Source organism: Cephus cinctus, unplaced genomic scaffold, assembly GCF_000341935.2.
Source record: "Cephus cinctus unplaced genomic scaffold, Ccin1 Ccin1_scaffold1762, whole genome shotgun sequence".
NCBI classification, from domain to species: Eukaryota; Metazoa; Arthropoda; class Insecta; order Hymenoptera; family Cephidae; genus Cephus; species Cephus cinctus.
The window spans coordinates 261,043-284,108 of record NW_014333980.1 but is presented as its reverse complement, the minus strand read 5'-3'; the positions used below and the strand labels follow the sequence as shown (position 1 = coordinate 284,108).

General features: G+C 37.7%; 4 protein-coding genes and 1 long non-coding RNA gene across 6 annotated transcripts in view; 2 read left to right on the top strand and 3 right to left on the bottom strand.

The window, feature by feature from the left end:
- Positions 1-20: 20 nt before the first annotated feature.
- On the bottom strand, positions 21-5,936 carry LOC107273623 (BTB/POZ domain-containing adapter for CUL3-mediated RhoA degradation protein 3). Its single transcript, XM_015752008.2, has 4 exons — positions 5,453-5,936; positions 5,002-5,314; positions 4,720-4,918; positions 21-4,631 (listed from the first exon to the last, which is right to left on the bottom strand). The coding sequence occupies exons 1-4, from the start codon at positions 5,727-5,729 to the stop codon at positions 4,428-4,430; spliced, it is 993 nt and encodes a 330-aa protein (XP_015607494.1). The 5' UTR covers positions 5,730-5,936; the 3' UTR covers positions 21-4,427.
- Positions 5,937-5,980: 44 nt separating this feature from the next.
- On the top strand, positions 5,981-7,800 carry LOC107273626 (intraflagellar transport protein 20 homolog). The gene is made up of 3 exons (XM_015752013.2): positions 5,981-6,132; positions 6,714-6,868; positions 6,955-7,800. The coding sequence occupies exons 1-3, from the start codon at positions 6,009-6,011 to the stop codon at positions 7,066-7,068; spliced, it is 393 nt and encodes a 130-aa protein (XP_015607499.1). The 5' UTR covers positions 5,981-6,008; the 3' UTR covers positions 7,069-7,800.
- Positions 7,801-9,079: 1,279 nt separating this feature from the next.
- On the bottom strand, positions 9,080-13,119 carry LOC107273620 (probable protein phosphatase CG10417). The gene is made up of 6 exons (XM_015752002.2): positions 12,847-13,119; positions 11,767-12,046; positions 10,815-11,604; positions 10,638-10,746; positions 10,117-10,572; positions 9,080-10,042 (listed from the first exon to the last, which is right to left on the bottom strand). The coding sequence occupies exons 1-6, from the start codon at positions 12,955-12,957 to the stop codon at positions 9,812-9,814; spliced, it is 1,977 nt and encodes a 658-aa protein (XP_015607488.1). The 5' UTR covers positions 12,958-13,119; the 3' UTR covers positions 9,080-9,811.
- Positions 13,120-15,837: 2,718 nt separating this feature from the next.
- LOC107273596 (glucocorticoid-induced transcript 1 protein) overlaps positions 15,838-23,066 on the top strand; it is a gene marked incomplete in the record, with an annotated part of 11,586 nt that continues 4,357 nt past the window's right edge. Inside the window, 9 exon segments of the mRNA XM_015751963.2 lie at positions 15,838-16,081; positions 17,495-17,655; positions 17,788-17,885; positions 18,145-18,287; positions 18,378-18,544; positions 18,632-18,761; positions 19,073-19,153; positions 21,058-21,193; positions 21,597-22,989. Of these exon segments, the coding sequence (XP_015607449.1) occupies positions 15,838-16,081; positions 17,495-17,655; positions 17,788-17,885; positions 18,145-18,287; positions 18,378-18,544; positions 18,632-18,761; positions 19,073-19,153; positions 21,058-21,193; positions 21,597-21,777 (1,341 nt within the window).
- LOC107273609 lies at positions 16,635-17,496 on the bottom strand. 2 transcript variants are annotated; one of them, XR_001539293.2, is made up of 3 exons: positions 17,367-17,496; positions 17,147-17,272; positions 16,635-16,913 (listed from the first exon to the last, which is right to left on the bottom strand). It is a non-coding gene; the product is annotated as an uncharacterized LOC107273609 (long non-coding RNA). The 2 variants fall into 2 exon arrangements; XR_001539292.2 differs by lacking the exon at positions 16,635-16,913 and having other exon boundaries at positions 16,969-17,272.

Here is a 23,066-nt window from a genome sequence, read left to right as displayed (position 1 = left end):
ACTTTCGAAGCAGAAGGTAGTACGACAACAAAGCATTATTTATTTTCATATAATTTCATTCAATAACATCGTGATACTGATATTTTTATACTAATTCGATTACGCGGTCCAAAACACCTGAAACGAGATAATAACGTTAAATAAAATACCTGCTCCGTCCAATTTCACTGTAGAAACAACAGAGATACGTCTGACGTTAATAATAAATGTACATTTTATAAATATTAAAAAGAGATACCTATTACATTATCCAAAGAAAAAAAGATAAAAGAAAGACTTTCTAGAGCACGTACACCAAATATCTCATCTGCTATTCCTTTTTTGAGCATATTTCGAAATTGTAATATAATACCACGCCAGCTTTTACACTTAAATCGCAATAATTGTGCGTTTTTGCATACATAATATTATACGCCCGATCCGTTAAACTATTGTACAAAGTATAACAAACCAATGACTACACGTAACTTATTAAGATATACATATCTTACACGAATGCTTTCTCGAAAGTATCGATGCATCCCGATAGTACAGAACTTATGAAAAATATTTATAAAATATAATGACTCTCGGTGGCCCGCGATTTTACAGCATATTCATAAATATTACATCTCCGCTCCAATCGAAAGTATTCACATCCAACGATTAATATCACGATCAATAAACATTGATTAGCCATCGACAGGTAAAGTTCATCATATACGCTGAAAGATCACATAGAAATACCAGAGTACATTAAACACGTAGAGACGTCGTAGTTGTTTGACATTAAAGAATTTTCAAAAAGTAAAATGTCAACTTCAACATTCGATGACAGTTTCCTAAACGTTAACATGTAAATATTGTCTGGCTTTTGCTTATCAGTCAAGAAGACAGAATCTGACAACTATTTGATCCAGCTATTGGATAGAACATAGAACATAGAAGAGAGGCGATTAGGCTCACGTAAAATAAATAAATCATCAACGCAGAGCAGACTATTGGAATATTATGAATTTTACATCAGTAAAATTATGGAAGACGAATTAACAGAAGAGGCCCGTGTACCCGTTAATGATTTTACGTCCGTTTTCTTCGACGCGATTCAATGCATAAACTTGGTTTAACTGTGCTATTAGCCAATCACATACTTGCATTCTGGAGATAAACGGAGTTCATGCATTGAACCGCGTCGAAGAAAACGAGCTTCAGACATCGAGTCATCTGAGCAGATGAATTGTTAGACATTAGACGAACAGTAGACACTAATAATAATAATTATTATTACACATATAATAAAAATACGTGTCTTTAGATTAATTAAGGATCCACGATGTACACTTATGAATCTACATATTTTTCGGTCTAATTATTAAACTTCCCAACGCTTTATCTAATGATCGCCATTGATTGAAAATGACGATTGACAATTTTGGCACTTACGCTAGTCCTTGCATCGAATTATTATCTTAACGGTTGGATATTTCTTTCATCATAGTTTGTCATTGGGTTCTGACACCAACTACAATTATTAAACATATATTCGAATACAGCAATGATGATAGTTAAGGTCATTAATTTTGACATAGACAAGAAAACACTCTTGACGGAGGAGTCACGTGTAGCTAATGATAAAAATGGTATCACTGATACGTGGATAATATTTTCAGATCACAAACGGCATTAATGATCTAGGACCATTCTGAATGGGAGAAACGTTAGCAGGTGGACGTGACATTTATATGACAGATTTTTATGTAACATTGAAAATATTTTTTTTCTTGGAACAGCTCAAAAAACGTCTATCACGCAGATTTCTAAGGAGCTGGAATTGTGCCATTATTGTCCAGCATTGATAAAATACTTTGACACTAATAACGGTCCTTCCTTTTTTTTTTTTTAATTATTACCAGTCATAAACACCGAATCGGAGAGTATCATTAACATAGTAATTGATACGGTGACTTTGAAAAATGTTGGTCATCGCATTGATATGATAAATCGTAATATCCTCCATTAATCGGATAGAAGTAGTTCTATAGTTTGCAATTGAGAAGTATGAGATTTCTAAACTCATCATCATCATCATTATCATCATTGTCGCATTAAAATGATTACCCTGTATTCTAGGTCTCGACTGCAGGATGTATACGAGAGCAAAGAATTTTACAATGTTCGCGCCTGGTTTTTTTTCTTCGATTAATGATTATATGATATATTACAAATATATGTCGTACGTCTGTACGTTTATAAAAATAGACGAGACATTAAAAAGGACTCTGTATAATTTTTTACGCTCTGTCGCACGGACGCAGTATTCTTGATTATTGGGCGCAAAATCAAGAATAGAATGGAATTTTAACGAGGATGCCAGGCCGTCAACTTTCTCATGATGAAATGAGGATTAAGCGATTAACGTTACCTATCTTCGAAAAATCATTAATGTTGATAATATCAGAAATCGGTGGGTTGTTTGCGTTTGTGTGTTTGTGTGCTTAGAGACAATAAAAAGTAAATGTTATCGTTTACATCTGGAATTAATCCCATCTATATTAATTACAATTTCGATTTAAAAGCCGCGACGTCTTATAACGTTTGCTAAACCGTAAGTTTTATCTCTTATTATAAATAAATTTGCATGACTTCGTTCGTTCCGGCTTCGAAATAATTTTATGTATATATATAGTGTATCCTCATAAATTATGGTGTATATTATCACATAAAGTTGGCCCTATTCTCTTAGAATGACTCAGGAGCAATAATCATGATTGTCCTTAGGAATGTGTGATATTATATTTTGAATTTTAGAGTTTTTGAGATTTGGATTTACGTGGTTGGTTATTCTTGCTGGGACAAATTGCATTCTTATCAAAGACAGCCTTCTGTTTGATTCTATCACAAGGGTTATTGGAAAATTTAATTTAATAATGGATCGGAGAGGTTGCTGAATTAATTGTTAACTCTTAAATATTTGACTAGTGAGTCGTCAGAGTCAATTAATGAGTCATTTATTGATGACAAGTTTTTATACTGTTTTTTTTTTTTAAATGCATTTGGTTCCCAACAAGAATACATTCGATTCAAAGAAATAATTACTGCCTTTTCTTGATATTAAATACTTGGATACTGCGTCGCAAAACAATTGCAAATGTTTGTGCGGAAAGAAGTTAAATACAAAAATATAAATAGGTGCTTTGCGTCTCGGTGAGCAACTTTGTATTCAAAAGTTTTTAAACTGCGTAATTGAATTAAAAAAAAAGTTTAGATCAAGTTTCATACGTATGGTCCCTCTTAATAATAGTCATTAAGCTTAAAACTTGTAAAGAAAATTCAAAGCTTATGAAATTCTTGTAAGAAACCTTCAAAATAAGACTCTTGAAGTATCCTAAAATGCAGAGTGAATAAAAACCTCAAAACTTGCATAGTAATATTGTCATCATCGACAGAATCGTACAAGAAAATTAATAAACTAATTACTACAAGTAGCTAATAAGTTTCTCAACACACACAACAAAACCAAATCAGACTGCTACTGCTCTCTCATAAATTTCTCATTCCATATGTAAATCAATGACAGTAAACTCCACGCCATCCCTTAAGCAGTTCAATAAAATTGTCAATAGTATTCGAATCGATAAGTAAAAATAACAACCACGTAGATCGTCAGGATTTATTGAAGAAACGGATTAAAACTGTAAGAAGTAACAATATCAACAAGAACGATGTATAAATAATTTAACCGCTAGTAAACGCAGTCCCAGTCATGTTTAAAAGACAAAAAGAAAGTAAATGAAGAAAGAAATATAAGAACATGAATTATGAGCGGTATTCGCACGCCATTTCTAAATCGCGAATTTAAGAGACTGCTTAAAAGTTGTTATAGAGTATGAGATGTTGAAGTTAAAATGACTGCATGAGTCAAGTACAGAATGGCAACTTCAATCTCAATCTATATCGCTGTATAGACGCTGCTGCACCGTCGTTTGGCACATAAACCGAACATTATGCACATTTATTTGTCCAATGACAATACGTTCTATGAGTTTTCTTATCTTAATGACAATTAACGAACGAGGAAATGAGATAAAACTTTTTTTAAATATTCACCAACCACAAGACTACTTAATCGCGACCAATGAACTAAAGCGGGACGAATTTGTCATTCTGTTTCCTGGCAAATTAGCCAAGATCGCGTTTTAAATGTGTAAAGGGTGAATAGGACAGATTGTTATTTTTACGAAGGACAATGCCAGGACGCATTTATCAATTTACACGCGCGACCTATTGCCACAATTTAGTTTTCCAAGTTTCACGCAACACCAGGCACGGTTGAGGTTCTTCATGAGAAACTCCGTTGCGTTGTACTATTTCATGTTGGCGCGAGTTTTTAAGGAACGTACCACGCTAAGGATTGCTGGATGGGGAGGACTGATGAGAGCCAGGGTGGGTCAGTTGGTATTTTGTTTGTTGGAGCGAAGGCGTGCCAAACCCGAACGCTCACCCTCTTCTTCATCAGATGTACATGGTGGTCCACCTCCAACGGCACCTCTCGATGACGTCGCTTGCATCAGTTCCTGATCCGGACCATTGCGATGCTCGTACAAGAGGATGTTAAGAGTTTCCTCATAAATCCTAGCCTCTGGGAACTCCACCTGAATATAAGAATTTTATATTATTTTTTTTAATCGATAATACTTTGATATAAACCTATATTATTCAGGATTATTTTAAATTCTTCACCTTTGTGTGCTTCTTATCAGTTGCGTAAACAATCGAATGACAGCAAACTTCTGCTATCTTACGACCATGACCATAAAATGTCCAGCAGCATATTTCACTTGAGCCAATGACATCTTTGATAAATAGGACTCTACCACTGAAACGAAGGGACATCTTGTCGAACAGTTCAATGTTCTTTAACAGATTGTCATCTGAAGTACTGAAAGTATAAGTGCACAGGCGATGCTTTAGTCTTCTGTGAACAGTGCACATATACACCTAATATAGAATTGCAAATAATACCTTGTGTACGAATATTTGTTATTGTGCCTATTAATGAGCAGCTTTACTACAGGCTTAGTTGTATTACTAATGAGCAACTGCTCTTCTCTTTGTGAGGTGATAAGCGGCACCCTACATATTGGCTCTGGTTCGCGCTCCTTCTTAAGGAGCGCCTGTTCACACGATTCAGCCAGCTCACTAATGCAATAATACTTTGCCTCGGCAAGCAACTCTGCCATCTCGTTGACACTCTCTGGTAACGGGACGGATCCGTCTCGTAGGAAATTTAAAATTGTGCCAAAGTGTTTTCCACAGCGATCAATCAATATCCAACCTGTAATAAAACAGTAACATTGCCATTTCACTCCATCAACAATTATTTGTCTACAAAGAACCCTAAGGCATGTTGCAAATATAACGATAACTAGATCATTCCCTAAAATTTGGCATTTGCATAAGAACAATTTCTCACCTTCGGAATCAGTGAGAACTTCCATTCGACCACTGAACATAGCACGTAACATTGTATCATGTTTTCGTAAAGTGCCTATGGTAGTATAATGGAGTGAACCACCGATATTCAGCTTGACATATTCAGATGGATATTTGATGACGGTCTTGTGATCCCCGGACATAACGAAAACGTTAATGAGAAATGCCGAGATTGATGACGATGGCGATGATGGCGATGACGGTGATGATGATGATGATGACGGAATATCGATTTTATCAAGTGTCAAACTCAACATTTAACACATGAGCAACGAGAACGTTGCGGCACTCTTTTGATTTGGCAACACGACACTTGTAACTAGCGTTAACGAGTCTAACTTCTTACGTCTCGTTGATAAGCGTCATTTTCACGAAATTTTATCAAAACAAAGTAGAGCACGATTCGTCTATGTTTTATCCTAGCTTTTATACGACTCGGCTCGAGAAGAACACTCTACTATACCCCATATTGGCAAGAGCATCGAGGTAACACTGTGCATGCGCAGTACTTGCGTCGCCGCCGTTTGTTTAACAAAATGGCCGACTCCCTAGCGAAGTACGGTCTCTACGTAGACGATCTTGGAAAGATATGTGTCCTGGAGCCAGAAGTGTCCAATCAGACAAATAAACTTAAGGAGGAATGTAAAAATTTTGTTTCCAGTAAGTGTCGCGTTAATATGCTTCGTGCTCTATATGATATACAGATTTATGTCATCGTCTGACAGCAGAATACAATGCACTTTCATCGTTTCAACTCTGTCTGTTGCATATATTTATTTTATTTTTTATTGCACTTACCTCCTTGTCTATCACGGTACCTCTTTCTTCCCTTTTTCGGCTGTTATTATTTCGAACCCATACGAATCATTCGAAAAGATAAGCGGATGCCCCTACTTTTCCTGACAGAAATGCACACACTGCCCTCTGTATGCTTTCTGCACCGATTCGGTACTTTGCGCACAGTTTGTCCCACATAAGATCATTTGCAAATTGTCTATTCAATAATGTTTCACTTGGATATTCAATTCGCATGAACATGTTTTAACCGTATAATATTATGCGAATCGCAATCCAAGTTTGGAATTGTTTTTCAATCGTGACTTTTGCCTGTATGCATTTCTAAGCTAAAATTTTATTTACGTTTACCAAGCACGGCAATGTTCAACATTTAGACACGATGGAAATTCTGTTGCTAGCTGCGATAAATTTTCTCATTGATCGATGATTCTATCCATTTACAGAGATCAGCGAGTTTCAAAACAACTCTGATGAATTCATTCGAATCGTGGATACCTTGGCGACCGAGGTCGAGAAAGAGAAAATGAGAACGATAGGTGCCCGCAATCTTTTACGTTCGGTAGCCAAGCAGAGAGACTCGCAAAAACAGCAAATACAGGTAGACATATTTGGTAATTTTATCAAGTATCTCCAGCATTGAAAGAAAGACCGAAATGGTACAATGATTCTTTTTTAATTTTATAGGCGCTGATTATTGAGAAGTCTACAGAACTGGAGAGACTTAGAGTACAGTATGATTCTTTAAAAAGAATTGAAATGGAGCAGCTGGAAACTATTGATCATCTAACGTCAAATTAATTAGAGATTGAAGTTTGATAAAAACTTTGAGAGAACTCGTACTTTTGACTGAGTAATACAAGATATTTTTGTCATATGCATATATAGGACTGTGGTTATAATGAAATACACAATTTGTCACTTTAGTTTACATAAATAAATACATATTAAATACAGGAAATTATACAAGATAAATCAAGAGCAGATAATGTAGTATTGCGATTGGAATAATACATATATTATAAAACAGGATAGATATCGCGCATAAAATCATGGAAATATTTTTACTAAAAATTCAATAATTGATACTGGCTGTCGCTATTTCATTTAACGTGATATATCATAAGAGTAATAGAAATAACGTAAAATTCCACGACCCTTGAACTTGAAAGGCACATTAGTTTTTATTCATTTTCTTTCATACTTCAGCCATTACTTCATCATGTTTAAACTTAATTACCTACAAATTACCAGCGCGGACTAACACGAGATAATTAAACTAACTGTTTTACGAATTCGAGCAAGAATAATATATTCCCTGAATGAATTTATCTGTTACAATCATATACATATCAATTCATCGAAAGTAGATCGATTAAGGGTAACGATAGATCACTAAGATGTGTTAGAAACAATAAAAATAAGTTCTATAATATAAAAATTAACGTGCTAATTATAATGAGAACCGATTTGTCCAGGGAAATAGTAACGTTTTTTTTTTCTGTCATATTAAAAACAAAACTCAATTACTCATTCTGTCTTTTTATGTTATCATTGTAAGCTCTGAAATTTTTAATTATAATATTACCAAATACATAACACTTTTGTCACCACCTGTACGAAACAGTATTTTTACATTCTGCACAATTACGCATCCTGCAGAGGTTGCGCCAATGAAATAGATAATGTGACGAGCAAATGATATGGTATCGCCAGAGATATGCCAGGCAAATTGTAAAAGTTTTTCGGAAATTTCCTTATCGTGCCACCGCTGTTCTGTGGAATTTCGTTTTGTTGTTAATTTTTTTTTTTTTTTAAATTACTAATTAACGCACTGCCTCAGATTGTGTGCTGTGCTTTGCTGGTTTCTATTTGTTTCCGTTGTTATTGTGTAATGTTAATCGAAGCTAACGTACTGTACGCTATTTATGTTTTGTGACAAAATTTATGTGTACCTTAATTTCAATTATATAGGAATATCCAGTTGAGACTCACCAATTAGATTTTATAGCCGTCATGTGACTAGTTTGAACAAGCACCATTCGGCAATATTAGATAATCAAATGCTAGTTAAATTTTCCAATATTTATTAGCTAATCGCGCAAGCGAAGTACGCGATTCACGTGAAATATTTGCGTCTGTGCGTAAGAGAAAGACAAACATAGTTTGCTTGAAGGGAAATTAATTGCCGCGCATAGACTGAATATTTTTTTTGAAAAGGTGTATTTATATTCTGAGGTATTGGAAAAACTAGTTTTATCATTATAAAGATATTTTCGAAAAACGCAATATTTCCCGTGACGTTATTTTTTGGTAAAATTTTGAAATACAAAGTTAGACACCTTCACATGGTAATTATTAAATCTGTTATGATGGATTCGAGCTGAATAGTTCTGTATAATATATATATATTTATATATATATATTTAAATACTACTCACACACCCATTCGTACAACCATAGTAACCAGGGATTCAAAAATAAACTTTATTTAGTAAAAATAAGAAATGGTGTCGTGTTGAATTACAAATATTAATCCTATCGTCTAAATTTATAAATATGTACAGTTACATACCTAGTACACCTGTAACCTAGAAACTCAAGGGAGCATATTTTATGTGTATATATATAATATATATATATATATAGAAATGGAGCAGATGGGATAATATCGAACCAATTTTGTTTTGTGCAGGTAATCCAATCTTACGAATAAAAAGCGCTAGCAAGCAGGGAACCTATATCTTATGTAGAGGGAAACCGTTATCTTATTTAATAAAGGGACATTGTACACAGGTGTAAAGAGAATAAAGAGTAATAAAGCAATATAATTGAAGATTGATTGAATTCATTAACCTGGTAATCACTTAGGTTTATTGTTTAATCAACGTAGATGTTGACGATGTAGCATTGGGTAAATGGTAGCGGTGTGAAGTACGAAGGTGGAAAGTGATTGGAAAAAGGGATGAAGATTCACGTAAGAAAAGATATTTAAAATCCTGTCGTACAAATATACCTCTTCCATGATTATTTTCATCGGACTACAGTGATTCATGTTTTCATTTTTTTTTTCATCACTGAAAACACTACATTCACAAAGAAAAGAAAAGAATCACACCGAAGTTCTCTCCAGTATATAATAAATGGTCGTTGTGTTTTAAAATGCAAGTGAACGCTTAAAGGAAATAACTTGAGACATATAACAAAAAATGAAAACTGACAGTAGCATCGACACTAATATTGTAGCGTGAAACTTTTATGACTCTAACAAATTATCGCGAGTTATAAAAACAAAAACAGCGTATCATCCTCATGTGCTCCGATCGATTAATCTGCTGCCAATATCCAACACTAAACACACACTCTCGTTAATCCACGTAGAAATTTATAACGCGAAGTAAACTGCACATTAACATGTCTGCAAGTTTTTTTTTGTTTTGGGTTCAGTTTCCTTTTTTTTTCAGAGAATAACAGAATTTAACATGAATTACACATTCACTTAAAGGCTCTCCGCAGAAACCAGTTTACGGTACCACACGATCACTCAGACGGACTCTTCGGTCTTCGGACGCTTGCAATCCGACGTGATAACATCTTCTGCGGTAGCATCCGCGTCGTCCTTAGAAAGACTCGGTGAAACCGGCCTCTTCTTCGTTTCTGATGTTTCGCTTGGAGCATTTGTCTGGGATGACTTGAATTGGACTATCACGGCCGTCATATTGTCGCATCCTGTACCGTCGCCAAGTGTATCCGGAGCGAGACAGTGATCGAAGAGCTATGAAGAGAAAAAAAGAATATTGTTATAAATAAAATATATAAAAACTCAAATATAAAAGAGGATTATCTTACCTCCTCGCAGATATGAGAAATGTTTTTGTAACCCTGAAGAAGACGTGTGCGCACAAACTGTATAACATCCTGACTGGACATGAAGTTCCAGATGCCATCACAAGCGAGTATCATAAATTCATCTTTTTCTGGATCTATCGTAGTATGCCTGACGTCTGGTAGTGCGGATATCATTTGTTCCTGTGCTGGTAATTCGATGTTTTGTTTGTAGGCATGGTCGCCAAGAGCTCTCGAGAGATTGAGACCTCCATTGACCCGTCCGTCGGCTGTGACTTTACCACCAGCCTTGACGATGCGCTGCATTTCCGGTTGATCTTCTGGTTTGTGGTCCAGACTTAATTCCAAAGCCTGACCGTCTCGACATAAAACACAGCGAGAATCTCCAGCATTTGCTACGTACAATTCATTTCCTTGAAGAATTGCGACTACTGCTGTACATCCACTATCCGATCCTGGCTGTAATAATAAATTATATGGTTTCGTTCACCTATATAAAAGTTGTTGAGAAAATTTTGTTCTACCTCTTCTGTCATATCCATAGTTAAATCATTTTCGTCGTTATCAACTTCCTCGTCATCATCATCGTCACTCTCATCATCCTCCTCGTCTACGTCTTCAGTATCGCCATCGCTGAAATGACAAATATTGTTACAAAAAAAGAAAATTAGTACTGTAAGAGTGTTGATTGGCACAAGTACCTCTCAGGAGCTGCGTCAAAAGTTTCATCGTTCTCATCATCAGAATCCTCATCAGACTCTTCGTCCTTTTTGTTGAGGAGATTGTGGTAAGGATCAATAAGTTGAATCCTCCTTCGACCGCTACTACTGATACGTCCTTGTTGGCCAGCCTCGCCATTTTCCAACAGAGAAGAAGAGCTGCTGGACACGTTATCGCCTCCGCCTTTACTACTATCAGCGTCTCTGAAGTCTCCCTTAGAACCACCGCCGTTCACTTCCATATCAGTTACATTTGGTTCAGCAGGGACAGACTTGCCAGTGGATACTTTCCCATTGATGTCCTCAGAACTGTCAGGCATATCAGCTGATTTAGTTGGCTCAGCATCAGCAGTTGATCCAATCGGAGGTGACGTATGAGCAACGTCACCGTTACTCGTAGTGGAATCAAGAACTTGCTCAGCCTCGCTGCTCCCGGGTGTCTCAGTCTGCTTAACTTCAACAACAGCTGATGTGGAGGAAGAAGAGGAGGATGATCCACAGGGTTGACTCGAGCTGCTTACATCCGCCTCGTTGGTGTTCCAGGAGGTAGAGGATGACGAACAGCCTGCGTCAGAGGACGAACAGCTCGCTTTGTCTCTTCCTCTTCGTCGTAAGTACGGGCTCGAGAAGCACGCGCGCTCTCCAAATTTTTCTCCCTTCAACGATTTTACCACAGGAATCGTACTGTCGGTACATGACTGATACTTCGCCATTACTTGCTCCAATGGCATCGCTGCCTCCATACATAGATTGCTAACATTTTCTTCTTCATCTGCGCGCAACGTAACGTATGAAGATAGATTTATTAAAAGTTTCGTAGCGAATTTAAGGGAATGAAAAATAGTGCTAATCGCTAATTGCGCTAGTAGAAGGATCGCACGTGCTACGCTAAATCCGAGTATAATACTGATTTTTAATATCAAAAGTAACGCACCAGACTCTTCTGGATCTTCTTTCTCTCCGTCAGCGATAGCTGTGCCTGCGATCTCCTTCAGGATATTGACGATCTCAGGTTTGGCAAGGGTAGCATCGAAACCCAGGAAGGCGTCAATAAGAGCTTGTCTGATATCACCCTTTTTGTAGGCATCGGTCTTTTTAATAAAGTCTGGGAGATTGCGTGCACAATACGTAGCCACTTCGTGTCCACCATGTCCATCGTACACAGCAAAGAGAGATACATTTTCATCGAATTCTATACAGCAGTTGTGTGCATCCTGTGGAATCATAAAAAGTGTTGAGATTCATGTGAGTTGCTTACGGGTTGCATAGTGCAAAATTGACATTGCAGCAGAATGCACTCTTTCTTCCCTTCATGTTGAGGCATAATACATAATATGAATAATGGATAAGCATTGAAAGTAATGCCTATAAAATGGAATGTGCCCTGGTACCTAAGGCATATGAGTATATATCTGAAACGTGGACACATTTTCTTTTATCGAACAAAATCATGTGCTACATTTGCATTTTATATACTGTACAGTATATACTTATTTTTTTTGTTAACTAGATTATCTATGAAGCAACATCACAAAAATAATTTCTACAATGATTTTGTAATACATATGATTTTCTATATTCTAAACAATTCTAAATATAATAAGCTTTGCTATGAATGTAAATGACTACATTCTAGTGGTTACTTGATCAGTACATTACGAAAGGCTTCATTGTTACTGAATGTTTCCAAACACTGAAATGGTATAAAGCTCAATATGCCAGCATACAAAAACCGTCAGGAAACGAACCTTTTTCTTTTACGCGAAAGGAATTCAAATTTTCCTAACAACATATATCTACCGCACAAGACTCATAGGACGTTATCGTTCTATGAACTCGTTTTCAGGGCGGTGTTTCGTGCGATTATAAGAAAAATGTACACGATAAAAGCCGCAAAGAAAAACCACGATGAAAATCATTCGAATGAAGCATTTCAGTGCACCGGCATTCAGTTGCTTCGCTAACATACAATAGTAACGGTGAACTGTGGTTCGACAGTGTTCGGCTTTCTTACCTCCTGATTGACTCGCCAGCCTTGCATGGAGCTCGCGCCGAACGCCACATTCTTGCCCACCTCGTCGCTCGACACTTTTTCGGTAATCGGCTCCGACAGGTAGGCCCCCATTTTTCGCTAAACCGGCAGCTGACACGTTGCTCCGGCGGCGTCTCTTACGATCTTGTAATTTCTCGTGTAAAATAATATAATCGCAAGCGCGGTGCACAGCCGTTAACTAGCCCCCATGACCGGTTTGGTTTTCTGTTTTCGACCCTACACTGGCGCCATCTAGCGCGCCAGTTTTAACCCGCATGCACTGTACTTTCGCGCCAATCCTTTTAACGCGATTTACACTCCATACAGTCTTGTTCACACGTGCAACAGACGCCACTTTGAAAAATAAAACGTAGCGCCTTTTTGACACTAGGATTTGTTACGGAAATACAGTATATAACATCCAAGTGCTCCCTTTTATGTTCATCAATAGACTAAATCTACAAAACTTCAACTTCTTTGGATGCATTTCTCGCGTTCCATCTCTCTACAGGTAATATTATAAAATAATTAATTTTAAAAATGTTTATATTCGTGGGGTAAACTATAAGTATATAAAAATGGTGTATTAAACAATTATTTATTGATATACTGATCATGTGAATACATTGAGAACAGAGTAATTCCTTCAACATTTAAATTTAGGCTTACTCAATCTGACAATATTTGGTGATTTTATTGATTGAATTAAAAACAAATGTTATAACAAACATCACAGAGTTTAATTTGGCACCTATCCACTATCTCAATATTGCATTTGCGACATATATTCGCGACAACGACTTTCAATTAAGTAATTGAACCGCGCACATGGAAGGCATTTGCTTATTGCGTAATAAAAGGAAAAAGGAGTAAACACGAACACGAATACAAAATAAAATGAAGTCCGAATAATTTCCAAGCTGATGACAATAAATGTGTATAAAACATGCCGATTCAGTGAAGACTGCGAGTGTCAGAAGTTGTGAGAAAAGTTTATTCGAACTTTTAATACGTTTTATTTTACGCTATTCCATCTTGTAAAAAAGAACAGGCACACCGATTTCTGAGGAGTATAGCCTTTTGATTTTTTTAAATTTTGTTTTTTTTTACAATTTCAATATGCTGCAAATATATCTCGTAAATATAATTGAGAGGAGGTACCAGTAAAATTATTGCTTTCTATATGATCAACATATTCAGCGCTACTGTCGATCCGGTCTACTTTTACCGAACGCAAACTGAACCAGTATTTCCATTAGGAATTTTGTTTCCCAATTTTAAAATTAAGAATCTCATCTGTATTATATATATGTATACATTGTTTACTCGGTTCTTGTTATAATATTAGCTGCAGATAGTAATAGTACTCACGATGAAAATGATTAGTGTTGCGAGTAGTTTTATGAGATGTTAAGATTGTTTACTTTGAAGCTGCAACTTTATAGCTTTCTATTCCTAGTAGATTCGGTCCAGCAGCATCTAAACACAAATATATTAAAAGTCGCTCCATGGCAATTAGTAGAGATCAACAAGACGTCTCGTAGATAGTAGATGGCTCAGTTAATTAGTTATAATATGATAGCCGCATTGGCATTATAGTAGCGAAATAGTAAACTTGGAGCGTAAAGTACCCGACTGGGATACCCGTTTTGTAAGTTATTACAATGCCGTTTCACCGAGACAACGGGCGACGTCGTAAAATCAATTACGAGACCATCTAGCGTTTTGCTTGCATTTCGAAGTAAGTTTGCCGCTGTCAGATTAGGGAAGCTGTAAATTATGAGTTTACGGTGGCAACGTTGTTGTTCTTATCTCTCTAGGTATTTCCGGTACATGCTACGAATAGATTTTCTCTACATTTATATTCAATTTCATAGCGTTTATGCTCTAGTTTGGTACAGTTTGTGAGGTGCATGACATAACCCCTCTATAAGGGAAAGAGAGAGAAAAAACAGAGATCATTATGGAATATTAAATATAAAGTCGATTAGGCTCAATGGTTAAAATCACATAAAGTTCATTGCATAGTATCAGCGATATACTAACCCGCTACCATTTTTCCCGGTCTCTTTATAATGTAGGAAATTCTATAGTAGTAGGTGAAACACCACGAAAAGCGCGCCACCGTTGTACGCGTCTGTAGAAGCATTAACTGGCATTAATGCTGCTCAGATCATTCCTTAAAGTCGAAAGGAAGAAAGATTGGATTTCTCCAAGTGAAAATTCCGGGCGATCCCTTTTTCGAAAGTATAGAATCGTATATTGTGTAGTGGTACAGTGTGTGTGGAGGCTTGGTTACGTATGTGATCGACTGGGTACAACGACGCATGGAGGTTAGGTTACTCGAGACCTATCAGTTAACCGAATAGTGGCTGATTATCCTCGGGTGGGGTGGCCCGTGCAAAAGGTTAGGTGGGTCGACGCCAGTCAACGCCAGTACATGAAGAAGAAGAAGGTTGAGTTGAGAGTCTGTGGATGGTTGTGACCGCGGCGGCAGTGGAAGTAGTGTCAGTGGCGACGGTGCGGACCAGGACGACAAAGAAGTATAGCGTCGGTGTGGCCAGGGCGACGACGAGGGACAGGAAGGACGTGAAGCATTAGAGGACGAACGTGTTCAAGAGAGAGAAAGGGATAGACGCTCGTCGTGCTACAGTGGTAGTGAATGGAACGCGGCCTCGCGGCCCAGCGTAGTACGACGCTCTTTGGGCTCGAGGAGCACCAATGGCCGGCCGGGATCGACGGTCACGTGATGTGCGTGTTGAACCAGCAGAACATTGCAAATGACAAGACGCGTAGGGCATTGTCGGACTGCTTGTGAATCCGTGGGCCGGCCCGTGCGAGTGAGTATCGAGGTAAACTGTGCGAAAGGACTCGTCGCGAGCGCGCGTCAAGCCGCGTTCTGTGCCTCGCGCGCTACCGCGCTCCACGACACCCGTTTCCTACTACGAAGGCCGCATCTGTCTACATGACAAAATGTCGGGGTCGCAGCGGATGCGAAAGTCCTCGCCATGCTCCACGTCAAAACAGGGTCCGATGCGGGCCACCTTGCCCGTGAGCTCGCTCCTGCGACAGAGCAGGCAAGGCAGCAATCTCAGGAAGAGCAACAGCAACAGTCCCACCGTATCGCCGACGAACGCGAACGCGTGGCGGGCCCGCATTTCCCCGGAGACTTCGGCCTCCTCGGGCCAGCGGAGTCCCGGCTCTCTCTCCTACAAAGGTATCTTCGAGTTTATGTATTCCTACCTCTCCTGCTCTGTTATCATGACTTTCATTTAGTGTTATTCAATGCCTTGTGCTCTGATTCTGAGTTTCAATTATGGACAGCAGGTTAAGACTGGAATATTATTATAGAGAATAGGAGAGCTCCTTGGCTAGATCGTGGATGTCTCTGTAGATCATAGGGATAGATGTTTGTTTATGGGTTTTTCGTTATTGTTGAGAAACTCTGGTTTATGTTGATCTATTTCTATTGTGATATTTTAATAATATCTGTTCTCTTGGGCAATACTTGGATTATCGAACTTACTTGAATTTGAGTCTCATGATCTATATTCAATGACACTTTCAGATTAACACTTTTATTATGTTTACTCAAATGGATGTGTCAAATTGACACTACACAGCTTATCATCGATTAAAAAATTGGCTAGTGAAAAATGCAAAGCTTCAAAACAAAGAAAGAGAGTTATTATGTTTAATATCATGCATATGATATAATCACTCAATTTCTTACATAATGTAAATATTTGTTTTATTTATCTAAACAGTTTTCTTTTAGATTGTATCATTTTCTTTTTCAATCCTTCAAGTTCCATTTCTTTAGTTGCATCTCCAAGAAATTAAAATACATATAACTGATTGTTATACATTATATTTCTATTTTCATTTTATTTAAAATCCATACTGGTACTGAAAACCCTTTTTAAAACTCAATATTTTTTAATCAGATTTCTTTTCAATATCTGAAGAGAATATTGGAAACATATTTTTGCTACTCTGCTCTTCATAATTTTTCACGTATAGATGTCAGACTGCACAATAGATGAATACTAAAATTATTACACCCAAAGTCTAAGAATGATGGTAAGATTGTACAAAAAGTCATAATGTTAAATTGATATATATACATTTTCTAGATTATACATACTCAATATATCTTATTAAAAAAATTAAATGTTCACTGTCTCTCAGCTTTTGTAGCACGTTAACACCACATAATATAATTCCATAATATAATATTTACGAGCACTACAACATTCAGTATATATTAATTGTAACTCACCAGGTAACCGAATACATATTTTTAGTTCGGTTCCATTTTACATTTGTATCTATGCAAAGTATTTCAATTCGTTTCCTTTATCATTAATCGTATGCTCCAAATTACTACCCACTATGCTTTATCAATCTGGAAACCGAAAACATAACTTTTTGGGTCGGTTCTAGTCCTATTAAAGCAAACAAAAGAGTAAAATAATAGCCAAAAATGCCAGAGTACGTACATCCACTCATAAACACATAGCATTCTCACTCTTACGACCTGACGCTTGTATAGAAAATTCAACATGCGTTCATAAAACATACGGTATACCATATGTTCTTTCATTGAAATGTATTTTCTTTCTTCTAGCCAAATCAAAAACACTGAGCGGCCGCTGTAGCGAGAGCTTGAGTGGAAGTCAAAATATTCGCCGAACGGCATCACTGGACACAATATACTTGAAGGGACAATGGCCACGTGATTCTTACTACATTCATGCCAGTTTACTCCTAGTGGATAAATCAACTCAGGTAAACAAAATTCATCGTGTACTTTTAAATGAAATATCATTAAGTTACCCTGAAATTTCGACTATCGTATTTGCATACGATATACCTATTTCGATAAGTTATCATTAACAGAGGACAATAACCTTTTTGTAGACTGAAGAGTGGTCCAATGAACCGCGGAAGATGCATACCCGCCATCCACCAGAACAAACGCCTACCGACGAGAAGCTGGAGAAATACATAAGGCATCGGTACGTATAAACCTTGTTCTACGCTTAAATATATTAATCTGTTATTAGTATACGGCCTAGTCGTACAGATGGTTTATGTAATTTCAGTCTCACGTGAGATAGCAGTAAAAAAACTCGTACTGCGACTTAGTAAACATTTAAAGAATACATAACTCTAGTTCATTATTTATAAAAATCGAGATGGCTGAACGGCAACTTGTTTGCCTTGTATACATAATCGTATAACTTGCATTAACAATTATATTCGGGCATGTTACAGATTACAACGCACCAACAAAGAAGGCACCAGTAGTAGAGAAAGGACTGCTGTATTTGGACTTATAATGCAGAGTGGAGCTCCTCCTGCTCTACCTGGTGATCACACAGTACTCTTACCCAGTATCGCTTCACAAACCCCAATGCGTAAGCTATATCGTGAGAATTATTTAGTCGTTTATCAATCTGCACCGATCAATCAATCTAATTGAGTCGGCGTTATTTATCTATCCACAGACGGCCAATTCAGTTTGAGTACAAAAGCGAGTCCTATGAACATACCGGTGAAACCCATGAGGCCCCCTATGCGTTCCTCCATCGAATCACTCAATCAGGAAATAGAGCGACTCGTGCTGAAGTCAGCAACCAATACCAGCGACTCGGATCATCCTGTCGAGGACAAGGTTGATAATAAATGATTCTCCTTATCATTCGTTCACACTTTGAGTATAATGAATAGACATGAACTGTGTGTTAAAAATATATTACAGTACGCAAGATATCGCGAGCAGACGACGCCCGATGGACACCGAGCACCTCTGGCTGATCTCCTGAGGGCCACCCGAAGTGTCAATACCCAAACTCCAGCCACTGACCTTCCATCCAGTTCGTATTCTTCAGGTAATCCAATGGCTTCAAGCATTCCTTTTCCAATAGACGCTCAGAATCTTCGCGGATCGCAGTATAACGTTTACAAGGATATATCGATCTTTAAAGTTTTATCTCATCGAGATGTCCATGTGACAATAATCTTCCTCGTAAATTCTCATTACAATATAATTCAAATCCGGAACACCTTAACGTTATCCCTGCGATAACCATGAACCAATCAACAAATTTTAATCGACCATGAATTATTTAATCGATAACACCGCGTCTTGTCGCTCATCTAATAACAGACTAACAGTGGTGTGTGCCTGTTGCCAAAACAGGCCCCCCGTCTAGGAATTCTGAGTCTCCGCTGATCCCTGGTCTTATGGATGCCTCTCGTCCACCTAGCGATCTCCCACAAGGTTGGCTCCCCCACAAGAACCAAACTATCTTTTTGTGACATATTACTCTTTGACTTTGACTCCTTGTCTTTATTTCATCAGATATTTTTCTCTGTCATCAATCTATATCTTTGCCTCTCTCTGTCGATACTCCATCATGTATTTATTTTTCTGTCATTTCTCTTGCTCGTGGCATTTTGTCGTTCCTATCTTTCAGAATGAACATCCCATCGTTTCTCTTCTTCTTTTTTCTTCTTCTTTTCTTTTTACCTTTACGCATGGGCATGAGACATCTTGCTACTGAAGATACATATGTATATTTATCATCACCCCTCGATATCCTATGGCGATATTGGGGTGGCTGATTTTATAACTAAATAATCAAAAGGTCAAGAGAATCCATATTTCGGTACGGTCACAGTGACCTTTTTTTTTACTATCTTATGATCTCTCTCGGTCTACTGAATAGTGTATGTAAAAGAATAACGAAAAATAACGATGCAAGAGTGCGATATCGCCGGCAAGTGAAAATTAAAATCCACGGCTAGGTGCATACGAATATTGGACGATTAATAAACGGTCGTGCATGCTACCTTGCGTGTACAGATTATTTTATTATTTATTCTCATGAACTGCAGTTTAACGTCTGCATGCTTTACACTGTTTCACGATAAACGTCCTGTGTGATATAAATGTTGATAGATACACGTTTATAGAAAATAGTGACGGTATGTGCAGTTGACCAGCGGGTAAGAATCTATACACAGCAGATGGAATTTAATAGATTCATGTACACATTACTTGTATAATAATCGGATGCCATCGTTAATGATACGTAATATTTATTTTCACTTACCATCTAACTGGCGCACGTTCAATCTCTCGTTGCGTTTGGAAATTGCGTGAAAGATGGCCGAGCCAAACTCACGTCCCTACAATTACTGTAATACCCGGACCATCTCTTTGGATGAGCCAAATTTTTCGCTATCTCAAGTAAACACCAGTAACGAGGATACGTGCGCAAATGCAGAGAAAATATACTTTGAAATACCAGTGAGCTTACATCGGCTTTCATGAATACAAGACCAGACATCGTTGACGTTACTTTTAAATACGGAGACACTTTCACTCACAATTCATTGCCAGGCAAAAATGTACGTGTGACAAAATAATTAATTGCAGTTATCCTTTTTATCGTACGAGTAGCTTACAATAGTGTCGCCAAGGTAAAGGAATTCTTTGCGAAATTCGTAAAAAGCAGCATCGAGTCTCTAGTATCGAAATACGATGTGCGCTTGTTTGTTACGTATCTCTTGGCGAATTATTATTTTCTTCTTTTTTTATTTGCGATGCTTCATCTGCAATCGTTATACGCTAAGTGTGTTGGGCATGCCGTTATTGGTTCTCATATAAAAATAATACAGTGTAACGACGTTTAACTGTCACTTCAAATACGACAGTCCTTCAGAATTGAATTTTGGCAGAGCCAATGATCCAATGATCCAATTATTGAGTGACATGGCTGCATTGTGCATATTGACCTTTGAACGTGTGCCATATCCTACTGCAAGGTTTATTTTTTTTATAAATAGTTCAGCCCTGCAAGTTCCTTGCGTTATGTATTCTTGCAAGTATTGCATCGATGGCGTGTCTGGGATCAGAATGTATTTATGGTACTCGCAAAGCCTTCGCGACGACATATCGTAATCGCGTTGGTTATCAGAAATAGAAATGATAACCCTGTACGCTCTTTCAGGAATGTACAGGTGTGAACTATGCGGGTCAGAACCCGCGAAGGCTGTGCGCAGCATGAAAGGAAGTTTGACTTATTAGCGCAACCAACATTATCCATTGGCCGTTGCTTCTGTATCCGAGCTCTTGATACCTGCTGTTTTCGTTAACCCTAATAATTTTACTTTTCATAGGCGGAAGCCGTGGCTCTACGCCGGAACAGGAAAGGGAAGGACGTCTGGGCACATCTCCTCACATCAATAGGTTCCTAGCCAGGGAACCGCCCGATGGCTGTGAGAAAGTCAATCTCAAGTTTGTCGAGGATGGCAGGTAATGGCATTAACGACTCAATATACTTCTTTACTAGCAGTAACGAAGCCAGTGTTGGCTGTGAGAATGTCAGTGGCACAGTGCGAATGACTAAGTATGGTAAAATCATTTGGGATTAAATTAAAAAAAGAATAAATAAATAAATTTTTTATTGAGAATCAGTGGTAAAAAAATGAAACTAAGGACCTCACGTCAGGAACCATGGAAGCTTCTTCTTTGTCGTTGTCTCTGCATGAGAATTCTCCGCGCTCTTTGGGGTAACAATTATTCACAGTTCAAGATTTGAAAACTTTTATGCAAAGTGCCTGTGGCTTTTGACCGAGGTTGTTTGGACGATGGATGCGAGTGCATGCGTGGATTTTGTTGCGTTATTTAAAGGAGAATACCTTTTTCGTGTGTATAGGCGACCCATGGTAGACTTGAGCAAACTAGACTATTGCCCAAAGCCGTGCGTAGGATTCCAGTTAAAGCCAAGCTTGGGATCAGCGTTCCTGCCATTGCAACAGCCGGCCAGTCCGACAATGGTTGCCAGTGCATCACCCTCTTCGCACACGACACCACCTACACCACCTCCAAACCCATAGTCCTCCTGCATCCTTCAATCGACGGCGTGAGACGCGTAAAGGGAAAAGAAAAGAAAAAAAAAACATAAAAGATACAAAAAAAAATATTACTACGAACGAAAGAAAGGAATGATAACCGCGTCTCCCTTTTACGAATCGTTTATGTTCCACTCTATCTTTCTTGACTCAGTTTTCTTTTTCTACTTTCTTTACCTTTTCTTTTTTCTTCGTTCCTGTGTCTCTCTCCGCTGTATGCCACGTATTACGTACCACACGGGACACACGATCGCACGCGTAAATGTTATCTTTATTATTTTTATTCTTTTGTGTGTGTGTGTGTGTGTGTGTGTGTGTGTGTGTGTGTGTGTGTGTAAATGTCTACTTTTTCGTCCGAAGCAAACCTCATGGCTGGAAAGTGGATTAACTGTGACTTGGAATACAATGGTATATATGTATGTATGTATACATATAGGTACGCCGAAAAAAATGTAAAGTTACCGAATTGATAACAGCAGCAGCTCCCAATGCAAATCGTTGCGCTTTCGTCAAGGCGAGGATACGTTTAATTAATGGAGGAACAAGAGGTGACGAAGAGGATGATAACAAAATGAAAATGGAGGGAACACAAGATTACCGTGATAAGGATGTGGATGAAATTGATTATGATACCGAGGACTGTGGCGTTTCGGTCGGCGATTTTAACGAGGATCGTACGGACCGATAAATGAAGACGGTTACGAGGACGAAGGAGAAAGAAGAGGATTTGATAATCGCATCGATAAAAAGTATTTGAAAGAGGGAACCTGAGCTCCGTTAATATTTGAAACAATAAATAATGAATACGAGGAACAATAATTTGTGATAACTGAAAACAACGTTTAGGAATAAACATTGTGTTCTACAGGGAAAAAGACTAATGAAATTGTGTATTCTAAATTTAGTGCTAAATCGTGCTAAAACAACTTTAGTTTTGTATACAGGGATAAATATTCAAAATGATGAAAAGTATTAAATTTGAATGTCGGCGGACGACGACGACGATAATGACGGTTACAAAGTGTAAAGCAAAAGAGAAAAAAAAGAAATTAAACGAGGGCGAAATTATACGGATCCGTACGTGGTTTACCTAATTACTAGGTATATAACATAAGGTACCCGTCTATAATGTTTTCAATTAAGCTTTTACCATTTTCAATAATCCAACCTCATAGCGTTAACGACCACTTGTTAGAATTTTTTTTTTATCGTTTTGTATTATTACTTGTATGCTAACAACAAATATTTACTAATTACTGCTCTGTTGTGAGAGG